The following is a 25,379-nucleotide window of genomic DNA, read 5'->3' as shown; positions in this document are numbered from 1 at the left end:
CCACACCCACCCAAGCAATCAATCAATCTGTGACTACTTTTTGTGGTCCTACTTGAAATGAAGAGAGTACATGAACAAACTCCACACAATGAATTACCTCAAGATTTCCAATCATCAGGAAACTGAAGCTATGCTGAATGAAATGTTGGAGAGAACTGTGCATCACTTTCAGGAGAGGATCCAGATTTGTGTCCGGTAAGAAGGACGTTATCTCAATGACATTACTTTGTGAACCTAATTAAAGTATGAAGATTTAAAAAAACAATAAAAGTGTTATTACTGAATGCAAGATTTTTAAAATAAAACCAGGTTTCAGTTATTCTGTATAATTCATAACTGCTACACTAGACAAATCATCTGGCCGTAGATACTTAGTGCTACCCATGTGAAGTTGGGATGCATGCGTGTGTGATATGTAAGTGGTTTAAAAACTTTTTACATAATGTGCAGTCGCCCTTATGACCTGGGTATCTGCATTTGACTAATGTACATGTATTTTTAACTAAAAAAAGGAATTGAGTATAAATAGGTTTTCAATATTTTTTCGTAGTAAACATTGTAACTGGTCTGTGGTTTAGAGTTTGTAATTATCTAATTAGGCCTACTGGTGATATGATGATCGAAATACCTTCAAACTGCTTAACAGCCGTGATCTACCAAAGAAATCAAAAGTACTTGACTGTGTAACTACAAATATTATGTCGTTAAGAAACACTGCACTGCCTCTCAATGCTGCATCTGTCCCCACCACATCCCTGCATGCTCCCACAGGCAGCACCATCATCTTTCCCCACCCCAACCCTGCCAACCGTCCCCTTCTAAAAGGATCATTTTGTAGACCTTGTCAACTATATGCAAAATTTCCATGTTAAGCAGGGATGGAGGAAGAATAGTGTGTTACTCTAATCTGAATTGTTCTCCAAAAGTTGATATATGTGAATTGTCACTGTCTTTGTTGAGTCCTTGCTCACAAAAACAGGCCTTTAATGCCCCCCCCCCCCCCCCTGTCAGCCCTATATAAAGACTCGTATGTATATTACTAAAGACTCGTGTGTATATTACATTGTATTTTATATACTCCAGATTTGAGAAATTTGTCAGTTGGAGGTTTCTCATTATGTAGAAACAGCAACTTGGTGGCATTTTGGTGGTAAAGGACACATTGATGTCCTATTTTGTAAATAAATTAGGTCTATGATATGAGTTGTTACCTAGAAATGGGATTGTAGTGTATTTCTTAGCAGTAAGACCACTTCTATTGAGTGTAGAGGAATTTATTTTCTTGTTGGTTTTATTGCTATAACATTATTGGAAAAGGTTTGATTGATATCCAGTTTTGACCGATATATACTTTATTAAATTTTGTAGCAATAGCAGAAGGCGTTAGGGACACCTCGATAATGCAGCGTAGTATGAAAGAATGCCAATTTGTGCTTAAAGGGGTGACAAGAAGAGGCATGAATGAGGTTACCTGTTGTGGTGGGTTACCTAATTTCAGCATCCACTAAACATAGTTTTAGGTTCAGAAAACTCAGTTCATTATGCTGATTTCATATTTCATACATAAATTTAAATTTTGTGTGGAAGCAGTTCAGTGACTAACTAAGTGATATGATGTCCTTCACATATTCTTTTAATACAATGATGGTATAATCAACATATTGTCTGTAGATAGAAATGATATTGGTGGGAATTAAAAAAGTTATTTCTAAATTATTAATGAACATTTCATCTAGAAATCCAGTAAGGCAGTTTCTCATAGCAAAGCCTTCGTCTTTTTGATATAGCTGACCATTGAAACTGCAGTAGTTGTATTTAAGAATGATTCTCAAAACTCTTATAGGTTCTTTACTTTCATTTGAATTCACTTTCTTGTGTATTTAGTGAAATTGTCTTCAATAATATGGATGGTTTCATGTGTGGGAATGTTAGTGTAGAGATTTATAATATCAAAAGGTGCAAGTATATGGGCAGGGGAAAACATGACACATTTTAGAGAGTTAATCATATCTGTTTTATTTTTCACAGAGAAAGATGTTGTATATGTCTATTATTTCTTGAAGAACTAGTACCGTATTTACTCGAATTTAAGCCGCACTCGAATCTAAGCCTCACCTGAAAAATGAGATTCGAAATCGAGGAAAAAAAATTTTTCCCGAATCTAAGCCGCACCAGAAATCTGAGACTTGAAATTCAAGGGGAGAGAAAAGTTTTAGGCCGCACCTCCAAATCGAAACAAAGTTGGTCCATTGTAATATGAGACACAATTTAGGTCAAATGAATGACGATACAGCTACAGTAGTTTGGTTCGAGTCGTAAGCTTAGCAGTTAAGCTTTACCAGGTAGCCGTTGCTATGCGTCAGGCGCTCCGTCCGTATTTATACGGGTACCCTTCCTTTTTCACGTGCTTCGTCTGGTTTGAATTGATTGCTTATTTTTCTTTCATCTGATAAGTGCCGTACTCTTTTTTATAGGTGTTTACATCACTCAAAGCTGAAAATGCATTACTGTACTGTGTCATGCATTGTTTGTCGCATTCCGATAATGAGTGTTTACGACCTGTCGCCGCTCGCGGCATGGTTTGCTTTTGTGCGCGCTACCGCTGCTTACATTTTTTTTTTTTTTTTTAAAGAGAGGAATCGTCTCATTAGCGAAACAATGGCAAGAGACTGCTATTTGTTGTTACTTACACTGCCGCTTTCTTTAATAATGACCAACAAGAACCAAATAATAGACTGCGTACGATAGAAGATGTTCTGAGCGATAGTTAAGCGAAAATTTTTCTCCGTTTGAAAATCTTTGCAGACGCGTCTTTTGGTACATTACATTCTGCACAGAAATTAGAGTCATCTTAGATTTAAAAATCTAATCAATTGCCGTGCTTCATTTCTGACTGTATCACTATTCGGCATAAGAATAATACGAATATAAACATGCCATGATATGTATATTCTTCCGCGTTTGCTGTTGTCTCACTCTAGTTTCGTAGTTTATTATGCAGACAGTATTTAAATGAGATAGCAGCAAACACGAAAGAATACATGGCAAAATCTTTATATTCTTTATTATTATTATGCTGAAGAGAATATTGCATGTGATTCACAATTTATAAAAGTTCCTATTAGTAACCATCTCTTCTCACAGGTAGGAAAAAATTCAGAACGCAAAGTTGGCCATTTTGACAAACATCCCAAACAGTCTTGCCAGTCGGATTTTCGTAGTGCATTGAAATGCTGCTACATTCGAAGCTGAACAATACGGAATTTGTATTTACTTCGTTGGTTAATGTATGAAAATGCAGTTGTCGAAACTGAGGGCGGAGAAAAAAGCTCGTCTTCCACCTTTTTTTTTAAATTTATTTACTGACGCAAAGGTTTTGGTGCCAGTATTTATCTCTGTGCCTGCGAAGCGCTATATATATTCGATGACAGAAGTTAGTTGTGGCGGCACCTACCAACATTTTTCAGAACTTCCGCTTTGCACTCGATTCTAAGCCGCAGGCGGTTTTTTGGATTACAAAAACCGGAAAAAAAGTGCGGCTTAGATTCGAGTAAATACGGTAAGTTCCTGGAAAGGAAATAACCAGGACTACCAATTCCATTAACAATTGGACAAATAGGGCAATTACTTTTATTAATCTTAATTTGCAACATAAAGTTGATGTCTTAGGATTCATGCTTAGTAATCTAGCATGGTCTTTGGGAGGGAAGAGGGAGTTATTGGAATCAAAAGCCTGTTTAAACTGTTTAGTGAAGTTAGTACTGGAGTCTTTGCTAATGGTATCAGTTCTGTTATCAGAAAAGAATTCTAATGTTTTATTTAGATAGTCAATAATACAAGATAACTGAAGAATTGCCTTTATCTGACTTTATTATGACAGCATTTTGTTCATTGAGCTTCTTATTAATGCACTACACTGCAAAAAGAGAACTATTTTTCTTTTTATGACTGCTTTTTGTGATAAGCTCATTAACCTTGCAACCTGTCATAGCTTGTTTGCATCTGTTGAGCTCAGCAGTACCCTCAACAGTTTTCTCATCAACAATAATCACGTACAGTACATACATTTCTGCTCATATCACAGCATTATGTTTCTATGAAGAAGACATTAACAACCGATAGAACAATACCAAGTAAGTTTCTGTAATATATTTCTTATACTTCATATAAATGCATAGCTAACAAGGGAACCTCCCAATCGCACCCCCCTCAGATTTATTTATGAGTTGGCACAGTGGATAGGCCTTGAAAAACTGAACACAGGTCAATCGAGAAAATAGGAAGAAGTTGTGTGGAACTATGAAAAAAATAAGCAAAATATACAAACTGAGTAGTCCATGCGCAAGATAGGCAACATCAAGGACAGCGTCAGCTCAGGAGCGCCGTGGTCCCGTGGTTAGCGTGAGCAGCTGCAGAATGAGAGGTCCTTGGTTCAAGACTTCCATCGAGTGAAAATTTTACTTTCTTTATTTTCGCAAAGTTATGATCTCTGTGTTTGTTCATTGACGTCTCTGTTCACTGTAATAAGTTTAGTGTCTGTGTTTTGCGACTGCACCGCAAAACCGTGTGATTGATAGATGAACGGACGTGCCTATCCCATGGGAACGGAAAACATTTGATCGCAAGGTCATAGGTCAACCGATTCCTCCACAGGAAAACATGTCTGATATATTCTATACGACACTGGTGACGGCATGTGCGTCACATGACAGGAATATGTTGTCGACCCACCTAACTTGTACACTTGGCGAATAGGTAAAAAGATTCTTCTACCTTGCCCGATTTAGGTTTTCTTGTGGATGTGATAATCACTCTCAAAAAAGTGATGAAAACATAAGAGTTTGTCACATAAACTGCAACAAATAAATGCAACAGTTTCACAGTCACACAGTTTTCCCTGTGCTCTGTCAAAACATATATTTTTAACGTTTTCAAATTTTTCCGTGTGTAGACAGTCAAATCCTGCATATGTCCAAGCAAATCTGAACATGTCCTGGAATTTTGGAGAGCGAAGTTGATTATGTGTGAGTGCCTGAACTTTGATAATTGTCTGAAAATAAAAAATTAAAATTTTCGCTCCAGGGAAGATTTGAACCATGGACCTCTTGTTCCGCAGCCGCTCACGCTAACCACGGGACCACGACGCACCTGATGTCACACACTCGTTGATGTGTATATGTTGCGCATGGACTACTCAGTTTGTATATTTTGCTTATTTTTTCATAGTTCCACATAACTTCTTCCTGTTTTCTCGATTGATCTGTGCACAGTTTTTCAAGGCCTATCCACTGTGCCAACTTATAACCAAATCTGAGAGGGGTGCGATGGGGAGGTTCCCTTGTAAGATCTAAAGATTTATAATATCTCTAATTTTGTAGGCTTCTGGAGATGACAAATTAATTTGTCGAAACCTGTAAACCGTAATACAATATATATTTGCAACTGATGACTGTATATTCTTCTGAAAAATATATGCTGCAGTTGCTGAAAATTACAGCCATGAATAAAATAATAAAACAATTACTTAGTGTTTTATGAGGTTTCAGGATTGCAGCTGTGTGATGTTGACTTCTTGCAAAAATATTTCAGCTGACAAGCAGGCAGCCGTCTTGAGTTTTGCACTGGAGAGTGCTTGTGCTTGTGGCTAAGTTGCAACAGAAATTGGAACAGTGACACATATGCATAGGTCTTGGCTGCATGAATGCCCTCTGTTGAACACAGAGCCTTTTACTGAATATTGCTCCATCTGAAGCACACAGCTGTATATATGACAGTTTTATTGAATGCATGCCTCTATCAAATCATGGGCCAGCATATTTAAAATTTACTATTGTTTAATGGGTGTGAAATTTTGTTTTTGTCAAGAAATTAAAGAAATGCCCGGTCCCACACTTTATCCAGTTGAAAGCTGCCATCACAATTAATATCTTCAGTCAAATGTATCTCAACAGATACCTAAATAATTAAATCCCAGTAGGAAATTGTTGTGTCCAAGATTTTTTGATGGAATAATCCAAGAAATAATTCTGGAGAAACGCTCACATATGGCTGACTTACTGGGCTGGGAAAGTTGAGTATGGTGATCACGTTCCACACATACCTTTTGTGTGTTATGCATGTTGTATGGCCAATGTTTGCTTTGGTTCATTGATACAGTATTTTGTATACCCCATCTTTCCATAAACACAGGCCCTCTTTTACCAAGCTAAGAAGAGCACATGTCTTTGTAGGTGGTTGGATGATTACTTTCATAGGATTATGCCAAATTTAAATTAAATCTAGCCATGTACATGAGAAATGCCCTGGAGTTAACAGCTTCTCATCCTCTTTGTCTTGTAACTGGCCATATTTACTCCTTGCCAAAGTTATGCTAATCAGATGTGAAGAATATTCTTTTTCCTTGAGCACTGATGGGAGACACACACAATGTTTATCCTATGCACGAGCATGCAGTGGAGGGCATCCATAGTTTCAGAAGGATGGGGGCAGCTAGACAACAGCAAATACATATCTGTGTATTGAAAGAAATATAGCTTGAAATGAAAACAGATGGAAGATTAATGAAAGAGGGTTTGACAAAAATATCTACGTATAGATGTCAAATAGTTAATGATTATGATGTTGCAGATAACGAGCTAGAGAAATAGCACTGAAGGCAAAACTGTTACTTCAAGTACTCTTATAGGTATTAAGTGAAGTCATTTTTCCTTTCTGTTGCTGTAATACTTATTACTGTGGAACACAGTTGAAAGAAATTTTTTAAAACCTTTACAAAGTTTGTCAGCTTTCTGAGAACATTAATTTATTTTATTCACAGAACTTGAGTCCAAGGAAAGGTATCCTTAAACATCCAGGACGGGTGTCTCGCAGTTTGTCCGAATCCAGTGTTGATGACTATTCATGGTCATCGTCATTAGACATTGTGGGCCAGTCTGCTGGGTCTGATATTTGCATTCCTGAGGAAGAAGAGTCTGGAACGGAACACAAAAAGACTGTTCGTTTTAATGATGATGTATCAGAAAAAATTTACAGGTATGAAATATAGAACTTAGATTAGATAATTTAGTTGACAAATACTAAGAAGTTCCACTATGGTCTCCCTCCCTCCCTCCCTCCCCCCCTCCCCCCTCCCCCTCCCCCCTCTCCCCTCGCTCTCCCTCCAATGAATCGAAGAACAGATGTGTGCTCATAAATGAGATCAGTGATGGAGCTTTTATGATCAAAGTAGATTATTATTACATTAAGAATTACTGTGTGATATTTATGTAGATGTTTGGAAAGGGGGAAAGGTTTTCATAAATCACTAAAATGTGATCGCTGCTTGGAATAAAGCTATAATTTCATTTTGAATGATAGTTCGTTAGAGATACAATACATTATGTACTTGCAGAAATAGTCGCAAACTGTAAAATGCTGATAGTCATCTTAATTCATGATGGAAAGAAATTAACTAGCTTCAAAAATACAGGTTCTTGATACTGCAATGGCACTCTTAAAGAAATAGCACTATAAATATATCAGTAGCAACAGGTACGGAAACACTTCTTCTGTAACATATGATAAGTTTGTTACCCAAGCAGGAACTCATTTATAAATATGTCAAACTGTCATATCTGCCTGTTTGAACTTAGACAAATTCTAATATTTTTTTTTGCGGGTAACTTGAGAATAGCTAGGGGCACCTAATAGGCTTTAGTTCATCAAAATTGAATCACAAAAAGCTATTGTAATTGAGAGTTTTATCCATACTAATATTATAAATTTGATAGTAACTGTGTCTGTTACATTTTCATGAGTAACCTGCTGAACCAATTTAAATGAAATGAGATATGGAGATAGATTAAACCCTGAGGAAGAGCATAGACTGCATTATAAAGTGTGTATTTCAAGATACTTATTGCTTTGAAGAATATTACACGAATTGGAAAGAACACTATTTGTGTTCAAAATAAGCCAAAAACATGAAATTGAGTTCATTTGAAAGCTCTTTTAGGCTGGGATCTGTTGTGTACATAGTTCCGCGTAGTCAGCGTGTACACAACTTTCCCACTAGAGCGCACCCCGCTAAGCACAACAGCGCAGGTGCAGCGCTCTTCTATCTCCGCACTACGAGATGGCGCTGTCTTAGAGACGGACCAAATTCTGCTTCCGCTGATCCGCGTATTAATATGTAATGCAGCCAATGAGATTGCTGCTAACGTAGAACCTTTTCTCCTCGCGGATCACACTCGCGCAGTGATACCTGAAGGCGCGAGGTATTATAATGAGTGTACAGACCTCCGATTAGTCAGTCTGCATTAGTCTATAGTCAAGTTTCAGTCTGTGCTTAGTAAGATTATCATATTCCTGTACATAGCCATGAAGATAAATGTACAGACGCTTTGTCAGGTATCAGAGATACGTGAGAATAAGATTAACGTACCAAGGCCAAAGGAACTTCAGATTGTCAATTGTAAACAGCATCCAGAATCAAGTTACGTAAGGTTTATGCTTGTTATTATTTTAATAAATGTGTGTGAAAATTAATCAAGTTCTGTTTAAAGTTGGTTACCGTCAATCTGCTACTCTAAGCGTGCAAGTGGCATTTCTATCGTCTGACCTAACGGCAGAAGATAAACACGCCACGATAAGATCACGAGACATATTACTGACACTCGCCTACTTCGTTAGAGCGACAAGTCAAATAATCTGATGTGTGTACCGAATGTCTTACAGTACGCACACCACAGGATCACTATCAGAAGTTTTTTTATGCTTAAGATAGTGCTGTAAACACCTTCAAAAATTAATTTATTTTTTTGTGTGTAAACTCTTAAAGCTTTTTAAATAAAACAAATTTGATTAACATTCTACATTTTTATTCTTCGTATCTGCATATTTATTTCTCAACGTAGTCATCCTGGTGAAGAACACATTTATCCTAATGAGAGATCAGTTTGTTGATAGCATTACTCTTGAATGTTTGACTTTGTTAATGGAGCCACAACCTCACCTCTACTTGAACTGCCTCATCACTATCAAAGTGAAGTGTTCGTTAAAAGTTTTTGGAAAAGATGAAAAGTGGATGAGGCCAAGTCAGGACTGTATGGAGAATGGTTAATGACAGTGAACCAAGGTGTCGGCTTGTTGCAGATGTAGAGCTTGTGTGTAGTGTGGCATTGTCATGCTGAAGGAGAGGATGCTCCATGTCTGGACAAACTCTTCAAATTTGAAACTCAATTACAGCACCCTGCTTCTCATGCACTGATACAGTTATGGTACATGCTGCCATGTTACACACTAAGATTTGGAACCCTCTAGCAAATATATAGACATGAAGAATAAAGATGTAGAATGTTAATAGCACTTGTTTTATTTAAAAAGCTGTAAGAGTTTTCACAGAAGAAATTCGGAGGCATTGTCTTTGGACGTTCCCTCATATTTTAAATGTTGTTCCTCTTCCTCATGAGCTATGCATTATTGTATGGCTACATGTGGATGCAAAAATAAGTTTATAACAGATAATTGGACAAAAAATACAATATTTGCCTTATCAGTGCGAAGTTAAAAAAAGACAAGAAGTTGAAAACATGTAAAAAAAATCAGTGCAGTTGAATACCAGAGATAAGCCTAAAATCAGTTATTTATTAGTTCTTGTTACTTACTGAGGTTCAGCATATCAGCCCAATGCATCATGCTTCTAGGCAGTCAGTTTTTATGCACATTATTTCTGTATGGGATAATGTATATGTTTGCCCTGAAGTAGTTTGAGAGTTTAACATTGCCTTTACTTCCCTGCTGCTTATGGAAAGAATGTGTGGATACCTATGGAATGTGGAAAATGCAGACAGTCCATGTGAATGTAAGAAGCTAACTATGATTTCATTCTTTTCCAACTATTATTTCCATTATATTCACAAGCAATATATCTTTGATGGTGTCATCAAATGATATCTTAACACTGTCATCAGCTGCCACAGTTCAATTTTGTTTTCATTAGAGTCCAACTAATGTACTTTTGTTCTTGCTTAGCGGATTAAAGGTATGAAGTTTTTGTGTCCCTTCAGTTGTACAGCATTTCTGAAATCTATCTGTAAGCTTCAATTCATCATTTTCATGATCTTGCATAGTAATGTACTCTAAACTGTTACCTTCTACATTATCTGTGGCAGAAATATAAAGTTGTTTGGGTGTCGTGATTTAATCTGTGTACAATTGTTGCAGACTTGGTGTGGCAGCCAGTTGCTTGGCTGTTCCACCAACACCGTGGATGACTCTTTCACCACGAGAGCGGCTGAAAAATGCCACAGGTCTTCAATGTGGAAATTTCTTTCATGATACCACAGGCCGATGAAATTCTTTCTCATTTTATACTGAGCTGCTTCTCCATTAGAGTAGTGTGTGTGTGTGTGTGTGTGTGTGTGTGTGTGTGTGTGTGTGTGTGTGTGTGTGTAACCTTTGGTCAGAAAGTTATCAAATAGGACTTGAACAGACGCAGATCAACATGTCATATGAGAGGAATTCTTATATGATGACAAAACTCGGGTGCTCGAGCTTGATGCCATACTTGTAATAAGCTACAAAGGGATGAATTGTTTCTTTTGTGTTGGTCCAGTGGAAACCTTGAACTTCATCCTGTACAACAAAGGTGTAATTCTCAGCAAAATCACAGGTCACCAGGATCTCACCTTCTTTAAGCCCAATTTTCAATCTTTTTTTCTTTTTAAGACTGATTGTTGACTGGCCGCAAAGGAATGTTGTGTAAATGGTTTCTGCTTGTCAAAAAAGAATCAGTAAAGTTGTCGAAGGATTTTGTGATGGTTTCTAAAAATGTATGATCAACAGAGGCCCATTGTTTGTAAGTTACCTGGTCAATATCGTTAGTATCGAAACAATTCTTGTAAATAATTTTTAAGTGTTTCTGGTCCTTGACAGAATTGACATTCACTGAAGTGGTAAGCAGATAATAATTGGTTGCACAAAACTCTTGCAATGCAATCTTTGTAGATTCTTACTGGTCTGTCATCATTCATTGCTAGCCGAGAAATGTTACACCCAGTCAACATTAATACTATGTGTACCACAACTTACAGCTAAAACACAATTTTTGGAACATATCTCGGCAGTTTTTGAAAACCCAGTTAGGAGCTCTGGATAGTTGTCTTTGAAGTGTACGTACATTTCTTTCAAATTACTTATAACTAATCTGTTTTGCACTTGAATTTTTATCTCCATCAGCTCTTATGAGCACAAAATTATTTTTGCCGGGTATTGACATGCTTATCTCATCAGAACAAAATCAGCAGTCATTTGACTGGGGAAAGATGAAATACCCTTGGTTGTCAAAATATTTTGCTTTTCTAGTGTTACTTCTCTTGCTTTGTTAAAATCCTTTTGAAGTTATCAGTTTCTTAACACTCTATCTCTTAGGTAAAATGGTGAGACTTTCCATCTGTTTCCTTTGAGATGTGCAAGAACAAAATTTCTCTTTCAGCTGAACTATCATCTCTGATTCTGAATGATCATCTAACTCTTCTTCATCAGAAGACAGCAACAATACTTCACTTTAGATTTTTTAAAGGATATTTTGCCCCACATAGTCACTTTTACTTAACTGATGAATCACAAACAGACTGCAAAGAAGCATTCAAAGTTTCTAGGGCTGCCCTTGCAGCAATATCTTGTTCATCACTACAACTTAAAATCTTTTCACTTGTTTGTTTGACCTCAGAACACACTAGATCAGGGCCTGCCACAGCATGCCAAACTTCATGCACGCTGAGTGTGCACGCCATGTGCGGGCCAAGGCTCGCCCTGTTTCGGCTTTGCTTGGTCCTTCACAGAAGTACCCGCTACAGCGTGACGTTTCATTTAGTATTACGATGTGGCATTTTTTGATCAGTACAACTTTCTTCAGTTCGGCACATTTGTGGTGCAAGCGCTTTTTACCTTTCATTATTTGTTCATGGTATGCAGGATATTCACAGGTCCATGGCTGTTTACACATAAAGATGCAGTCTAGCAGTCTATTGTCACAAATCTCTAAAAATGAGTGGGAATGACAGAAGAGAGGGATGAGAATCCTCAATTTATGTTATGCAGTTTCGTAAGCAATGGATGCCGCAAATTTGCTGTAAAATTACAGTACAATCCCATGCAGAAAGAATTTAAAGACTTAGTTGACAATTTTCACTTATGCAGCCCAGGGGGGGATAATTTATGAAGTTACACGCATTACTCCACTGTCAGTTACAACAGTTTCCAGTAGAACTGAGTGAAGAGAATGGAAATTTTGTATGTTTTGGAAAAGTTCGTTGGTTAAGCCAAGGGACATGCCTGGAATGATTTTTCAATTTAAAACTCACTGTTGTTGAATTTATGAAGGGAAAGGGAATGCAGGAACAAAAATCAGAACACCTGAAATGGAGTGCAGACCTCAAATTTTAAGTGGACTTGACTGTGCACTGTCCTCAGTAAGACAATGCAAGCTGAGATTATGGTGATACATTTAAAAAGAAAATCACGTTGTAGAAGGGACACATTCTGACAAACACAGTCTAGTCACCTAATCTCATTGGCGTTAAAGAGAATGCGAGGTTTAGAGAATTCCTTGTGACACTGAAAGGATTGAAATGAGTAGTTTCCTAACTTTTTGGGGACAGTGCCAGTATCACATCTGTTTTTGAGCCCTTTTGCTGTTTCAGTTGAAAGTGCCCCAGTGCATGTTGAGATGTAACTGATGGATCTGCAAGGTTATTCCCATTTAATGAAAAATGCTTTTATGTTAACTGTCCAGAGGTTTACATTGTTTCCCTGAGGTAGTTTGTCCATGCCTCCATAACATGGTTGCAAAAGTACTACAATTTTATGATCAACATGTGTGAAAGACCTTTTTCAGTTATGAAATTAAATAAGTCATAGTTATGTGGCAACTTGAGTCCCAAAACTCTGTGAAATTGTGTAAGTCTGTCCGTGTGCCATAGTTTGTATCAGATTTGATATTATACAGGGTGATTCAGAAAGAATACCACAACTTTAAAAATGTGTATTTAATGAAAGAAACATAATATAACCTTCTGTTATACATCATTACAAAGAGTATATAAAAAGTTTTTTTTTCACTCAAAAACAAGTTCAGAGATGTTCAATATGGCCCCCTCCAGACACACGAGCAATATCAACCCGATACTCCAACTCATTCCACACTCTCTGTAGCATATCAGGCGTAACAGTTTGGATAGCTGCTGTTATTTCTCGTTTCAAATCATCAATGGTGGCTGGGAGAGGTGGCCGAAACACCATATCCTTAACATACCCCCATAAGAAAAAATCACAGGGGGTAAGATCAGGGCTTCTTGGAGGCCAGTGATGAAGTGCTCTGTCATGGGCTGCCTGGCAGCCGATCCATCGCCTCGGGTAGTTGACGTTCAGGTAGTTACGGACAGATAAGTGCCAATGTGGTGGCGCTCCATCCTGCTGAAATATGAATTGTTGTGCTTCTTGTTCGAGCTGAGGGAACAGCCAATTCTCTAACATCTCCAGATACTGTAGTCCAGTTACAGTAGCACCTTCGAAGAAAAAGGGACCAAAAACTTTATTGGCTGAAATGGCACAGAAAACGTTCACCTTAGGCGAGTCACGTTCATACTGAGTTGTTTCCCGCGGATTCTCAGTGCCCCATATACAGACATTGTGACGGTTGACTTTCCCGTTAGTGTGGAAAGTTGCTTCATCACTAAACACAATCTTTGAAACGAAAGATTCATCTGTTTCCATTTGAGCAAGGATAAAATCACAGAAATCGATTCTTTTAATCTTATCAGCTGCAGACAGTGCTTGAACCAATTTCAGACGATAAGGTTTCATAACTAACCTTTTTCGTAGGACTCTCCATATAGTTGATTGTGGAATTTGCAGCTCTCTGCTAGCTCTGCGAGTCGATTTTCCTGGGCTGCGAACAAATGCTTGCTGGATGCGTGCTACATTTTCATCACTCGTTCTCGGCCATCCAGAACTTTTCCCTTTGCACAAACACCCATTCTCTGTAAACTGTTTATACCAACGTTTAATACACCACCTATCAGGAGGTTTAACACCATACTTCGTTCGAAATGCATGCTGAACAACTGTCGTCGATTCACTTCTGCCGTACTCAATAACACAAAAAGCTTTCTGTTGAGCGGTCGCCATCTTAGCATCAACTGACGCTGACGCCTAGTCAACAGCGCCTCAAGCGAACAAATGTACAACTAAATGAAACTTTATAGCTCCCTTAATTCGCCGACAGATAGTGCTTAGCTCTGCCTTTTGTCGTTGCAGAGTTTTAAATTCCTAAAGTTGTGGTATTCTTTTTGAATCACCCTGTATTATGTCTTCAGCGTGCCAATAATTATTAAATGATACTGAAAATTTGTATAATTTGTGATCTGTGGTGTTAAGAAATGTGAAATATAAACCAAGTCGAATGCAGTGTGACTGCACTGCCATTTCAGTGTGGCATGTTCGCAGTTTCTTCCTCGTCCCCTCCATGCTCTCAGACAGTGTGGCATGGTGATGGGGGAAATGTACAGCAAGGCTGAATGCTAGTGCACTCTAGCCTGGGAATGGTCCCCAGTTCGAATTCTTGGCCACCCCTGCACTAGTGTTATTGTTTTCTTTACTAGACATATTAGAAACTTCCTGTTCTGAAACTTTTTTCTGCCACTTGTCACATACTTTCTGACATAATGTTAGGAAATATTTTCTTTCAATCTTCCATTGGGAAATAGGATGCAAGTCCTCCTTATGGTTACTGCGACCCTTTTTATTAAAAGGATTGCAGCACTAAACTGGAATTTTAGGCGTTTTATGTCATTCTCAAATGAGCAGTCTAATTTTCACGAAATGTTTTCTAAGTTCAGTGCACCAGCTTTCTGTATTTAGTAACACGAAGTATGTCCAAAAAGTAAGTTGTGTTTGGTTATATAAAACAAACGTGTACAGATACAGAAAAAATATTTATTGAAAAAAAAATCTACAACTGTTAAACTACTTTCCTACATAGCTTCCGAAATTTTGTAGGCACTTGTCATAGCTTGGCACAAGTTTTTGTATGCCTTCTTCATAGAAGGTTGCCACCTGTGTATTCAACCATGTGGTAACATATTCTTTCAGCTCGTCGTCATCGTTGAAGTGTTGACCACCAAGGACAGATTTTAGGTGTAAGAGGAGATGAAAATCGCTAGGAGCGAGGTCCGGGCTGTACAGAGGATGATCAACGCGTCCCAGTGAAATTCCCATAAGAGTTGTTTGGTCACATTCGGCGCGTGGGGTTGGGCATTAATGTGGAAAAAAACACCTTTTGACAATAATCCTAGGCGCTTGTTCTGTATTGCGTGGCGTAATTTCTTAATGGTCTCACAGTAACCATTTGCATTGATTGTTTGGCCTCATGCTAAGAAATCAATCAGCAAAATGCCTTTTCTGTCCCAAAAAACAGTGCACATGTCTTTTCGAGGTGTCAAGATTTGCTTAGGCGTGACCTTCGTTGGGGATGAAGTGTGTCTCCATTCCATTGATTGCTGTTTTGTTTCAGAGGTGTCGTACGATACCCAGAGAAAGAAAACCATTGCTTTCTTAATTGTAGTGGGTCAAAAACTGAAGTGCACTGCCCATCTATTGTTTTTTTTGTGTTGTTCAGTAAGAATTTTGGGTACCCAACATGAGCAAAGTTTTCAAAATTTCAGTTTTTCAGTAACAATTTCAGGAATTAGTGATCGTGACATTTCCAAAATTTCCATATCAAGGGCACTAATTGTAAACTTACGGTTGTGCTTAATCTTCTCTTCAATTGTGTGAACCAGTTCATAAGTAACTACAGACAGGCGTCCATTTCATTCTTCATTGTGCACTTGATCACATCCGTGATTGAACAGTCTGATCCATCTTCTAACCATTGAATCACTCATAGCATTTTGTCCATAAACCTCGCAAATTTGCTGATGAATTTCCTTTCGTTTAACTTTCTTTGCATTTAGAAAATGAATCACAGATCTGATTCCACACACAACGGCATTTTCAATTACGGCTGACATTATAAAGAAGCACTACAAAACACATCATCAGCAGCGATCTGAAAATGGCGTAAATGCCTTCTCCTTGAGTCAGAGTAACTGCCATGCAGCCATGCATGCTCGGAACTGTGATTGTAGACCTGCTGCGGATAGAAATAGAAACGGAACTTACTTTGTGGATGACCTCATACACAACATTACTTCTTCATTTTTTCACATCCTGGAGTGAAATTTAAGGTTATGTTAATAGTTCGCAAATATCAACTGCTCATAGGCATATAAACTTTCATATGTTAGTTTTGAATTTCATAGAAGCTCTCTCATGATACAACTAGAATTGATATAGTGGAGTGTATAGTCTAACAGCCGCTTGTTTCCAGCAACAAATTGTATGCTCAGTGAAGAATAATACAAAGGCTGCAATTAAGACACTCTCTCTTCTACACCTCTCTCTTCCATAAGTGTACTCTTATGATCACAAGTTCCACAGCATTGAGAGAGAGTCTTGGTTGGTAGAATTTCCAATGAATGGGAGGAGCTGTGGCAAGTTTAAGGTCTTTGTAATTCCTCAGATGCGCAGTTAATGAGAACACTGACTACAAAAGACTGGTATATGGCTTAGTGTCCCATTTCACAACACAGTTTCAACATATCACTTTCCATCAATACACTAATAATTTAAAAAAATTTAACATAATAAATACATTACCTTTCAGTGTAGCCCCGTGTTACGGCAATACATTTTTCACAACATTAAATAAAGAAATTTCTTTCAAGTGAGAGTCCAGTTGTGCTTGGTAGGGTGAGTGGCAGAGTGGCAGGACAGTGGTCCCAGTGACACGCTGGTGCTCGAGAGAAATTTTTTATTCAACTTGAAATACACAGATCATCATTAGCAATGTAAGGCAGACATGCGCCACTCTGGTGACACTGGCTGGCGACAGCTAGCTGTTGGCTGGCTTCCGCCCTGGTAAAGAGATGCATGCATAGGCATCTTGCATTGATGGGGCCAGCAAACAGACAGCGGCTTGACAGTAAGACACAGCCGAGATGCCAGTGCTGCTTTCCTACTTCCACTGCAGTGGCATTCAGCTACAGAATCGCCACATCCAGCAACTGAGGTACTGCTCGTGTCCACAGTGGAGGCGAACGAAGACTGCCATGCACAGGACAAAACCTGTTGTCCTTTGGCAGGAGTCTGGTGATGGCAGGTATGTATGGCAGGTCAACGGCACTGTGGCACCAATTACCATAAGGATACTGAGTGCAGGAGGCAGCAGCCCCAACCCTGATTCCAATCCATGGGAGCGGTGCCCTGTCAGCTCATCTAGCATGGGTGTGGTGTCATCGTGGTGCACCAGGACTCTGAATGATTCTGCCTCAAAATTCACAACTATTATATGATTCTGAGTCAAATTTGTTGCACTATTACCCAGCCTCCAGTTACTTAGCTTGCTGCATGTGTCTTGCTTTGGTGTGGTGTCATTGTCATGCCTGCTTCATCCTTACCTCTGCACGGTGCAGTTTTTTCTAAGCATGGCTGGCTCGTCTCATCCTTCTGCGTATGTGTTATTGTGACCCACATGTCGCCGCACTGCGATTACTAGCTCGCACTTGCTATTGAAACACTTCACAGTGGCTTATTTACAAATTCCTACTAGTTCCACCAAAAACTGGGTAGCAACACTACACTGAATGTCTGGCGTACACTCAACAGATTCAGCCCTGTCAAATTGATTGTCCACTCTGTGAATTCGTCTTCTCTTCTTTTGCCTCTGTTCACCCTGTTCTGAGGAAAAATATGTGCCTGTACTGTTTCTGTCCCGACATTTGCAACACAACAATTTACACCTTCTTGTACATTCCCTGTAGCACTTGAAACAGCAACTTTGTCTGCAGTACCACTCTTCATGATGCAAAAATCACCAGCATATGCAACTTCTTTGTGCATCTGGCCCAGGCTCTCCGGTGTCACGACAACACCCATTATTACACAGTGGGGTAGATACTACTGCACTTAAATCACCCTTGTTGCTGTGTCCACACTTAATATCTCAGACACAGCCCACACTCATTCCTGCTACCTCCAACTCCACAGTTCCTTAGCTTCAATGACATCATCATTCTGTGCATTGCATAAATTCTCAGGAACTTGTATTATGACAGCCTCTACAAATGCTTCAATCTTCCCACTCAAAAGATTGTCCAACCCTCTGTGATGTTCTTCCCAACTCTTCATCAGACCAACAGGTTCAACTACATGAATGGTAGAAGGATGTCCTGCAGGAACACACGAGCTGTCCACAAGCCTGCTGCTCCTTTCCCTTTCAGCTTCCTCCTCCTCCGTTCTTTCTGCTTCCTCTCTTTCCTTCTTTTCCATCCTCCACATAATGAGCATGTTCCTTGCATCCCAAGTCTCATTTTTGATCAACCAATCCTTGTGCTCACTCTGCAACTTCTCCCTACACTCCAGAGTTTTGTGGTTAGTTCTTTCCTTCACCTCAGCATCAAGTGCTTCTAATCTTTTAGGCTGCTTTGCACCTTATGTACGTTTTCTTAAAATTCTCAGTGCCTCCTCTGTGGTAGCCCCTTGCGATATTGAAAACCCTGTTCCCTGTGATGCTAACCACAACGTGTTTACCTCTTATGAATTATACAAACATAAGTGAAAAGAATTACCTAAACATCCCACAATCCCAACCCTTCTCACTGCCTTACTTGCTTAAATACTGAGCTATATTTCTTGCTCTGCACAAAACAAAATCAAATTTCTAGAACACTTCAACATAACCATATCATATTGCATTGTACTGTAGTTTAACTATTGTCACCTGAGTGGCTGCTCATAATTACTGCTATATATTGAAACGGTGATTAAACCTAGCTTTACACTACTTGGTAATGAGTCACACCTCTTACTCTTGGTACCCGTATTGCCCATATCATTTACGTACAAGCACAACTCAAACACTTGCAAAAATCCACTGTCCTGCCATGACCTTGCTGTCGAACAAAAACAAAACAAAAAGTGTGCACTCGGCCCACCATATATCAATGAAACTGCACTCCTGCAGGTGTCGCATCATCTTCTCATTCACAGATGGCACTTGTAGGCACTGTTTGCTGTCGCCATAAGGCCTGGTATTGGGCTCGAAGATCCCCTGCTGACACCATTCTGTTGAGTGCAGATGGCACTAAGTAAGCTGAATGGTGAAGTGACAGGCCAATGGCCCAGTGAAACACTGGTTGTTGCGATAAACGTTTTATTCAACTTCTGATACACATCACATCATTAGCAATGTGAGACAGACCCACCCCATTCTGGCAGCCATGGCCGCAGTGGCTCACAGGTGGCTGGCTTCAGCCCTGGCGGATAGATGGAAGCATAGGCACCCTGCACTGTTGATGTCATGCCAAGCAACAGTCAGCAGCCTGTCAGTAGGCCACAGCATTGACATCGCAGGCACTCTCCTACTTGTCTGTGACAGCGCTCTGCTACAGAACAGGCGCACCTATCAACTCCAGCCCTGCTTGCGTCCACTGCGGAAGTGGGTGAAGAGTGCCATGCATAGTACATGAGCTGCTGCCCCGTGGCAGGAGTCTTGTGACAACAGATGTGAACGGCTGGTCAGCGGTGCTGTGGCATCAAACCCCACAACCAGATGCAGTGTAGGAGGCAGCTGGCCCAACCCTGTCTCAAACCCTTGTCTGCAGCTGTTGGTATCCAGCTGTCTAGCATGGCCAAAATACTGAATTCAGTCTTCTGAAGTTGTTTCACCATGGAAGATCGTAACACTGTCCCTCCTTTCAACTGTCGTACAAACTTCAATATGGCAGATATTGAGATAACCAGTCGCAGAATTGAAAATCAGCTACAGTTGCTTAGTAGTGGAAAGCCTTCAGGACCAGATTGAAAATCAGCTACAGTTGCTTAGTAGTGGAAAGGCTTCAGGACCAGATTAGATACCTGTAAGATTCTATAAAGATTATGCAAAAGAACTTGCTGCCCTTCTAGTAGTAATTTATCGTAGATTGCTTGAGCAATGAAAGATACTTAATGACTCGAAAAAAGTGCAGATCATTCCTGTTTTTAAGAAAGGCCATAAGACAGATTAACACAATTATAGACATACATTGTTGATGTAAATCTGTTGTAGAATTATGGAATGTGATTTATGCTTAAGAATTATGATATTCTTGGAAAATGAACATCTCTATAAAAATCAACATGGATTCTGCAAACAGAGATCCTGTGAAACTCATCTCGCTCTGTTCCTCCACGAGATCCACAGTGCAGTGGACAATGGTGGTCAGGTTGATGCCATGTTCCTTGATTTCAGTAAGGCATTTGACACTGTCCTGCATTGCTGTTTAATGAAAAAAATACAAGCTTACGGAGTATCGGAGCAGACCTGTGATTAGATTCAAGACTTTCTTGCAGATAGAATTCAACACGTCGCTCTTAATGGAACTAAATTTACAGGTGTAAAAGAAATATTTGGAGTACCACAGGGAAGTGTGATAGGACCGTTGCTGTTTACAATATATATAAATGATCTGGTGGAAAGTGTCTATACCAAAGTAGCAACGCTAGAAGATAGTAAGAATTTGCAGAATGACCTGCAGAGAATTGATAAATGGTGCATACTCTGGCAGTTGACCCTGAACATAAATAATGTAACATTGTGCATACATAGGAAAAGAAATCCACTGCTTTACAGCTACACTATTGATGACAAACAGCTGGAGACAGCATCTGCCGTAAAATATCTAGGCATAACTATCCAGAGTGACCTTAAATGGAATGACCATATAAAACAGATAGTGGGAAAAGCAGACACCAGACTCACATTCATCAGAAGAATCTTAAGAAAATGTAACTCATCCATGAAAGAAGTGGCTTATAAGGCACTTGTTCACCCAATTCTTGAGTATTGTTCCTCTATCTGGGATCCCTACCAGGTAGAACTGATAGAGGAGATAGAGAAGATCCAACGAAGAGTGGTGCGTTTGTCACAGGATTGTGATGTAGATGTAGACCAGGTGTTGTGGTGGTGCTGCTGGACTCTGAATAAATCTGCCTTATAATTCAGATATATTTATATGACTCTGAGATACATTTGTTGTGCTGTTACCCAGCCTCTGGTTATGTTGCTCACAACTGCAGAAGTTGGACCATTATGGAGTAAGGGGAGTAGCTTACAATTGGTTCGCCTCTTACTTTAAGAACAGAAAGCAGAAGGTAATTCTCCGCAATATTGAGAGTGGTAGTGATGTTCAGTCCCAATGGGGCACTGTTAAGTGGGGCGTTCCCCAAGGGTCGGTGCTGGGGCCACTGCTGTTTCTTATTTATGTAAATGATATGCCTTCTAGTATTACAGGTATTTCAAAAATATTTCTGTTTGCTGATGATACCAGCTTGATAGTGAAGGATCTTGTGTGTAATATTGAAACAGTAACAAATAATGTAGTTCATGAAATAAGTTCATGGCTTGTGGAAAATAATTTGATGCTAAATCACAGTAAGACTCAGTTTTGACAGTTTCTAACTCACAATTCAACAGGAACCGATATTTTGATCAGACAGAATGGGCATATTATAAGCGAGACAGAACAGTTCAAGTTCCTAGGCGTTCGGATAGATAGTAAGCTTTTGTGGAAAGCCCATGTCCAGGATCTTGTTCAGAAACTAAATGCTGCTTTATTTACCATTAGAACAGTATCTGAAATAAGTGACACTTCAACACGAAAAGTAGTCTACTTCACATATTTTCATACGCTTATGTCGTATGGTATTATTTTTTGGGGTAATTCTTCTGATTCAAAGAGGGTATTTTTGGCTCAAAAACGGGCTGTTCGAGCTATATGTGGTGTAAGTTCGAGAACCTCTTGTCGACCCCTATTCAATAGTTTGGGAATTCTGACATTGTCCTCGCAGTATATATTTTCTTTAATTTCGTTTGTTGTTAGCAATATTAGCCTATTTCCAATAGTTAGCAGCTTTCACTCAGTTAATACTAGGCAGAAATCAAATCTGCATGTGGAATGCACTTCCTTGACTCTTGTGCAGAAAGGAGTGCAGTATTCTGCTGCATCCATTTTCAATAAGCTACCACAAGAACTCAAAAATCTTAGCAGTAGCCCAAACTCTTTTAAGTCTAAACTGAAGAGTTTCCTCATGGCTCACTCCTTCTATTCTGTCGAGGAGTTCCTGGAAGAGCTAAAAAAATTAAGCAAATTCCAGTATTACATTGTTGATTTTCTTTATTTAAACTTATGACTTGTCACCTGAATATGTTTTTTTATATTTCATTTTATCTGTTTCTAATATCGTGTTATAATTTCATGTATTGACTCGTTCCATGACCATGGAGACTTCTCCTTAATTTCGTCCCACGGAACAATAAATAAATAAATAAATAAATAAAATAAAACATGGGTCTTGCCCTGGTGGTGTGACATCATCGTGCCTACTTCAGCTATTACCACTGCATGGTGCAGGCTTCACCAAGCACAATTCTACTAAGAACTGGGTATCGATACTACATAAGACACATTTTTAATGGCTTTAGTATGTGTTCATAAAAGATTTGTTTTCAATTTGGGAACGAGTGCGTTTGTGTATACATTACTACTGATGGAGTTCTGTGAAGCTGCAAGATTCAAGACTAGCATTTGGACCGAACACAGGTTGGAAATGATCATGCAAGGATTGCACACCACTTCTCATGTTCTACGTCCTATAGTTACATCATCAGTTATCAACAGCATAGGAAAAGACAGATTGCTACGCACTGTAAAGAAGACATGCTAGTTGCAGACAGACACAATTAAAAGACACTTGCATATAGCTTTCGACCACAGCCTTAGTCAGTAAAACACACACACACACACACACACACACACACACACACACACACACACACACACACAAAAGCAAGTGCACCTCACGCGCGCAGACAAGCACCAAACTTCAGTATCTTGAGCCGGAACACAAAATCACATGGGATGCAAGCAGCAATCTGGAACAGTTGATGAAGGGGAAGGGATAGTAGTGAATGGGTGGGGAGGGAGATGAATAATGTCTCGTGGAATGGGCAGGCACTAGACTGCCAACTTGTGCAGCAACAGGAGGTTATGGGGCATGGAGATGGGGGAAAAAGGAGCAAAAAAGGAGAGGAACGGGCTAAGATGGGCAGATGCCTTGGCAGGAGAGTACAAATGAGCAGGGTGGGAGACGAGAATGCAGAGGAGATAATAGGACAGAAGGGTTGGAAACTGTTGGGTGGACTGTCTGGGGACAGTATGTTACCATAAGTTGAGGCTGGGAAAATTACGAGAGTGGAGAATGTCTTGTAAGGATAACTCGCAATTGCGCAGTTCAGAAAAGCTGGTGGTGGAGGGAAGGATCCAGATGGCTCAGGTAGTGAAGCAGCCATTGAAATAAATTGTGTTATGTTCAGCTGCATGCTGTGCCACAGGGTGTCCTTAATTGCTCTTGGCCACAGTTTGGCAGTGGCCATCCATCCTGGTGGCAGCTGGTTGGCAGTCATACCAATATAAACAACTGTGCAGTGATTGCTGGTAAATGACATGACTGCTTTCACAGGTGTCCCAGCCCATGATGGGGTAGGATAAACCTGTGACATGAATGGAATAGGAAGTGTTGAGTGGGTGAATTGGGCAGGTTTTGCACCTGGGTCTTCCGTGGGGATGTGATCCGTGTGGAAAGGGGTTGGGATTGAGCATGTCATGCGGATGGACCAGGATATTGTGGAAATTGGGTGGGTTATGGAACACCACTTTAAGGGCAGTGGGAGGTAACTAAGGTAGGGTGTACCTCATTTCAGGGTGTGATGACATGTAGTCCAAGCACTGGTAAAGGATGTGGTTCAGTTGTTCCAGTCTGGGGTGGCACAGGGTGATGAAGGGGACACTCCTTTGTGGTTGGTCCTTGGGGGTAGTGGGAGGATTGCGGGTGTGAAGGGAAATGACAGGGGCGGTCTGTTTGCAGACTAGGTATGGGGGATAGTGCCTGTCTGTAAATGTATTGGTGAGGCCTTCAGCATATTGAACAAGGAAGTTTTTGTCACTGCAGATATGCCATCCTTGGGTAGCCAGGCTATATGGGAGGAATTTTTTTGTGTGAAAAGGATGACAGCAGTCAAAATGCAGCTACTGTTGGTGGTTGGTGGGGTTAATCTGGACAGAGGTGCAAATGGAGCCATCAGAGAGGAGGAGGTCAACATGTGCATTAAGGAGGACAATATGAACTGGTTGGGGGGAGGTGTTGTGGTTGTGAAGGAATGAAGATAAGGTGTCGTAGCCCTCAGTCCAGATAATGAAGATATTATCAATGCACCTGACCCAGACTAGATGTCTGGTGTTTTGGGAGGCAAAGAAAGTGGGTGCCCATGGCTGCGCTACACATTAGTTTATATACCTTAGTGATGGGGACAGTGGAGATTTGGTGAAGGAAGTGGTTGGTGTCTTTGACGGTGGTTGTGCGTGCGTGAAGTGTGCTTACGTGTGTGTGTGTGTTTAACTAATGAAGGCTGTGGCCGAAAGCTATATGTGAGTGTCTTTTAATTGTGCCTATACGCAACTTTACGTGTCTTCTTTATAGTGTATAGCAAACTGTCTTTTCCTACTTTGTTAATATTCCCACCGTGAGTTTACCTTGTGTGATACAATAGATTTGTAATTTAGGAGTAAAGGAGTCCACCGATAGTGTGTGTGTGTGTGTGTGTGTGTGTGTGTGTGTGTGTGTGTGTGTGTGTGTGTGTGCGTGTGTGTGTGTGCGCGCATACTTGCATGTATGTGTGCTCTTGATTTTCTGTCTTCAGAAAACTAGCAAGTTTTCATTCACTTTTTTTGTATGGATGTATATGTCAGTGACTTGAGAGCTTCTGCTATTCAGTTAGTGGCCTCCTTTACTCCTAAGTTTTTTACATTCTTCATTCTTATGAACATGTGTGCATGACATGGTGAAAAACAGTTTAATAATGAGTAATTTATATTAGTACTTAATACCTTATTTCTGTTTTCAGCTGAACATTGTGTTCCTTTATAGTGGCCTGCACCATATGGAAATCAAGCTCTCAGGGAAAGGAAAAAAACGTATTTTTCTTTCAAAAAATGATTTAAAAGTTGATATTACGCAGGGTTTTAGCAGGGTTGGAACTGAAACTTTTTATGGCTATGTAAAAGTCACCACTTGTCTTACAAAATATTAAAAATACTCCATGCCACATCCATAGGTCTGGCGCCCCCCTTTCCTCTACACACTATTGTATGAGCACCCTTGACTGTGAAGTTTAAGATGATTGCTTCAGAGATGACATAGTT

The 25,379-nt window shown here is 39.7% G+C and overlaps 1 protein-coding gene across 1 annotated transcript in view; it reads left to right on the top strand.

Moving 5' to 3' along the window:
* Positions 1-25,379, top strand: part of LOC126262470 (protein kintoun) — a 97,804-nt gene that overhangs the window by 52,465 nt on the left and 19,960 nt on the right. Inside the window, exon 3 of the mRNA XM_049959134.1 lies at positions 6,818-7,032. Coding sequence (XP_049815091.1) covers positions 6,818-7,032 — 215 coding nt within the window. The remainder of the gene's footprint in view (positions 1-6,817; positions 7,033-25,379) is intronic.

This window comes from Schistocerca nitens, chromosome 1 (assembly GCF_023898315.1).
Source record: "Schistocerca nitens isolate TAMUIC-IGC-003100 chromosome 1, iqSchNite1.1, whole genome shotgun sequence".
Taxonomy (NCBI): domain Eukaryota; kingdom Metazoa; phylum Arthropoda; class Insecta; order Orthoptera; family Acrididae; genus Schistocerca; species Schistocerca nitens.
Note: the sequence above shows the minus strand (reverse complement) of the source record. Positions and strands in the feature narration are given on the sequence as shown.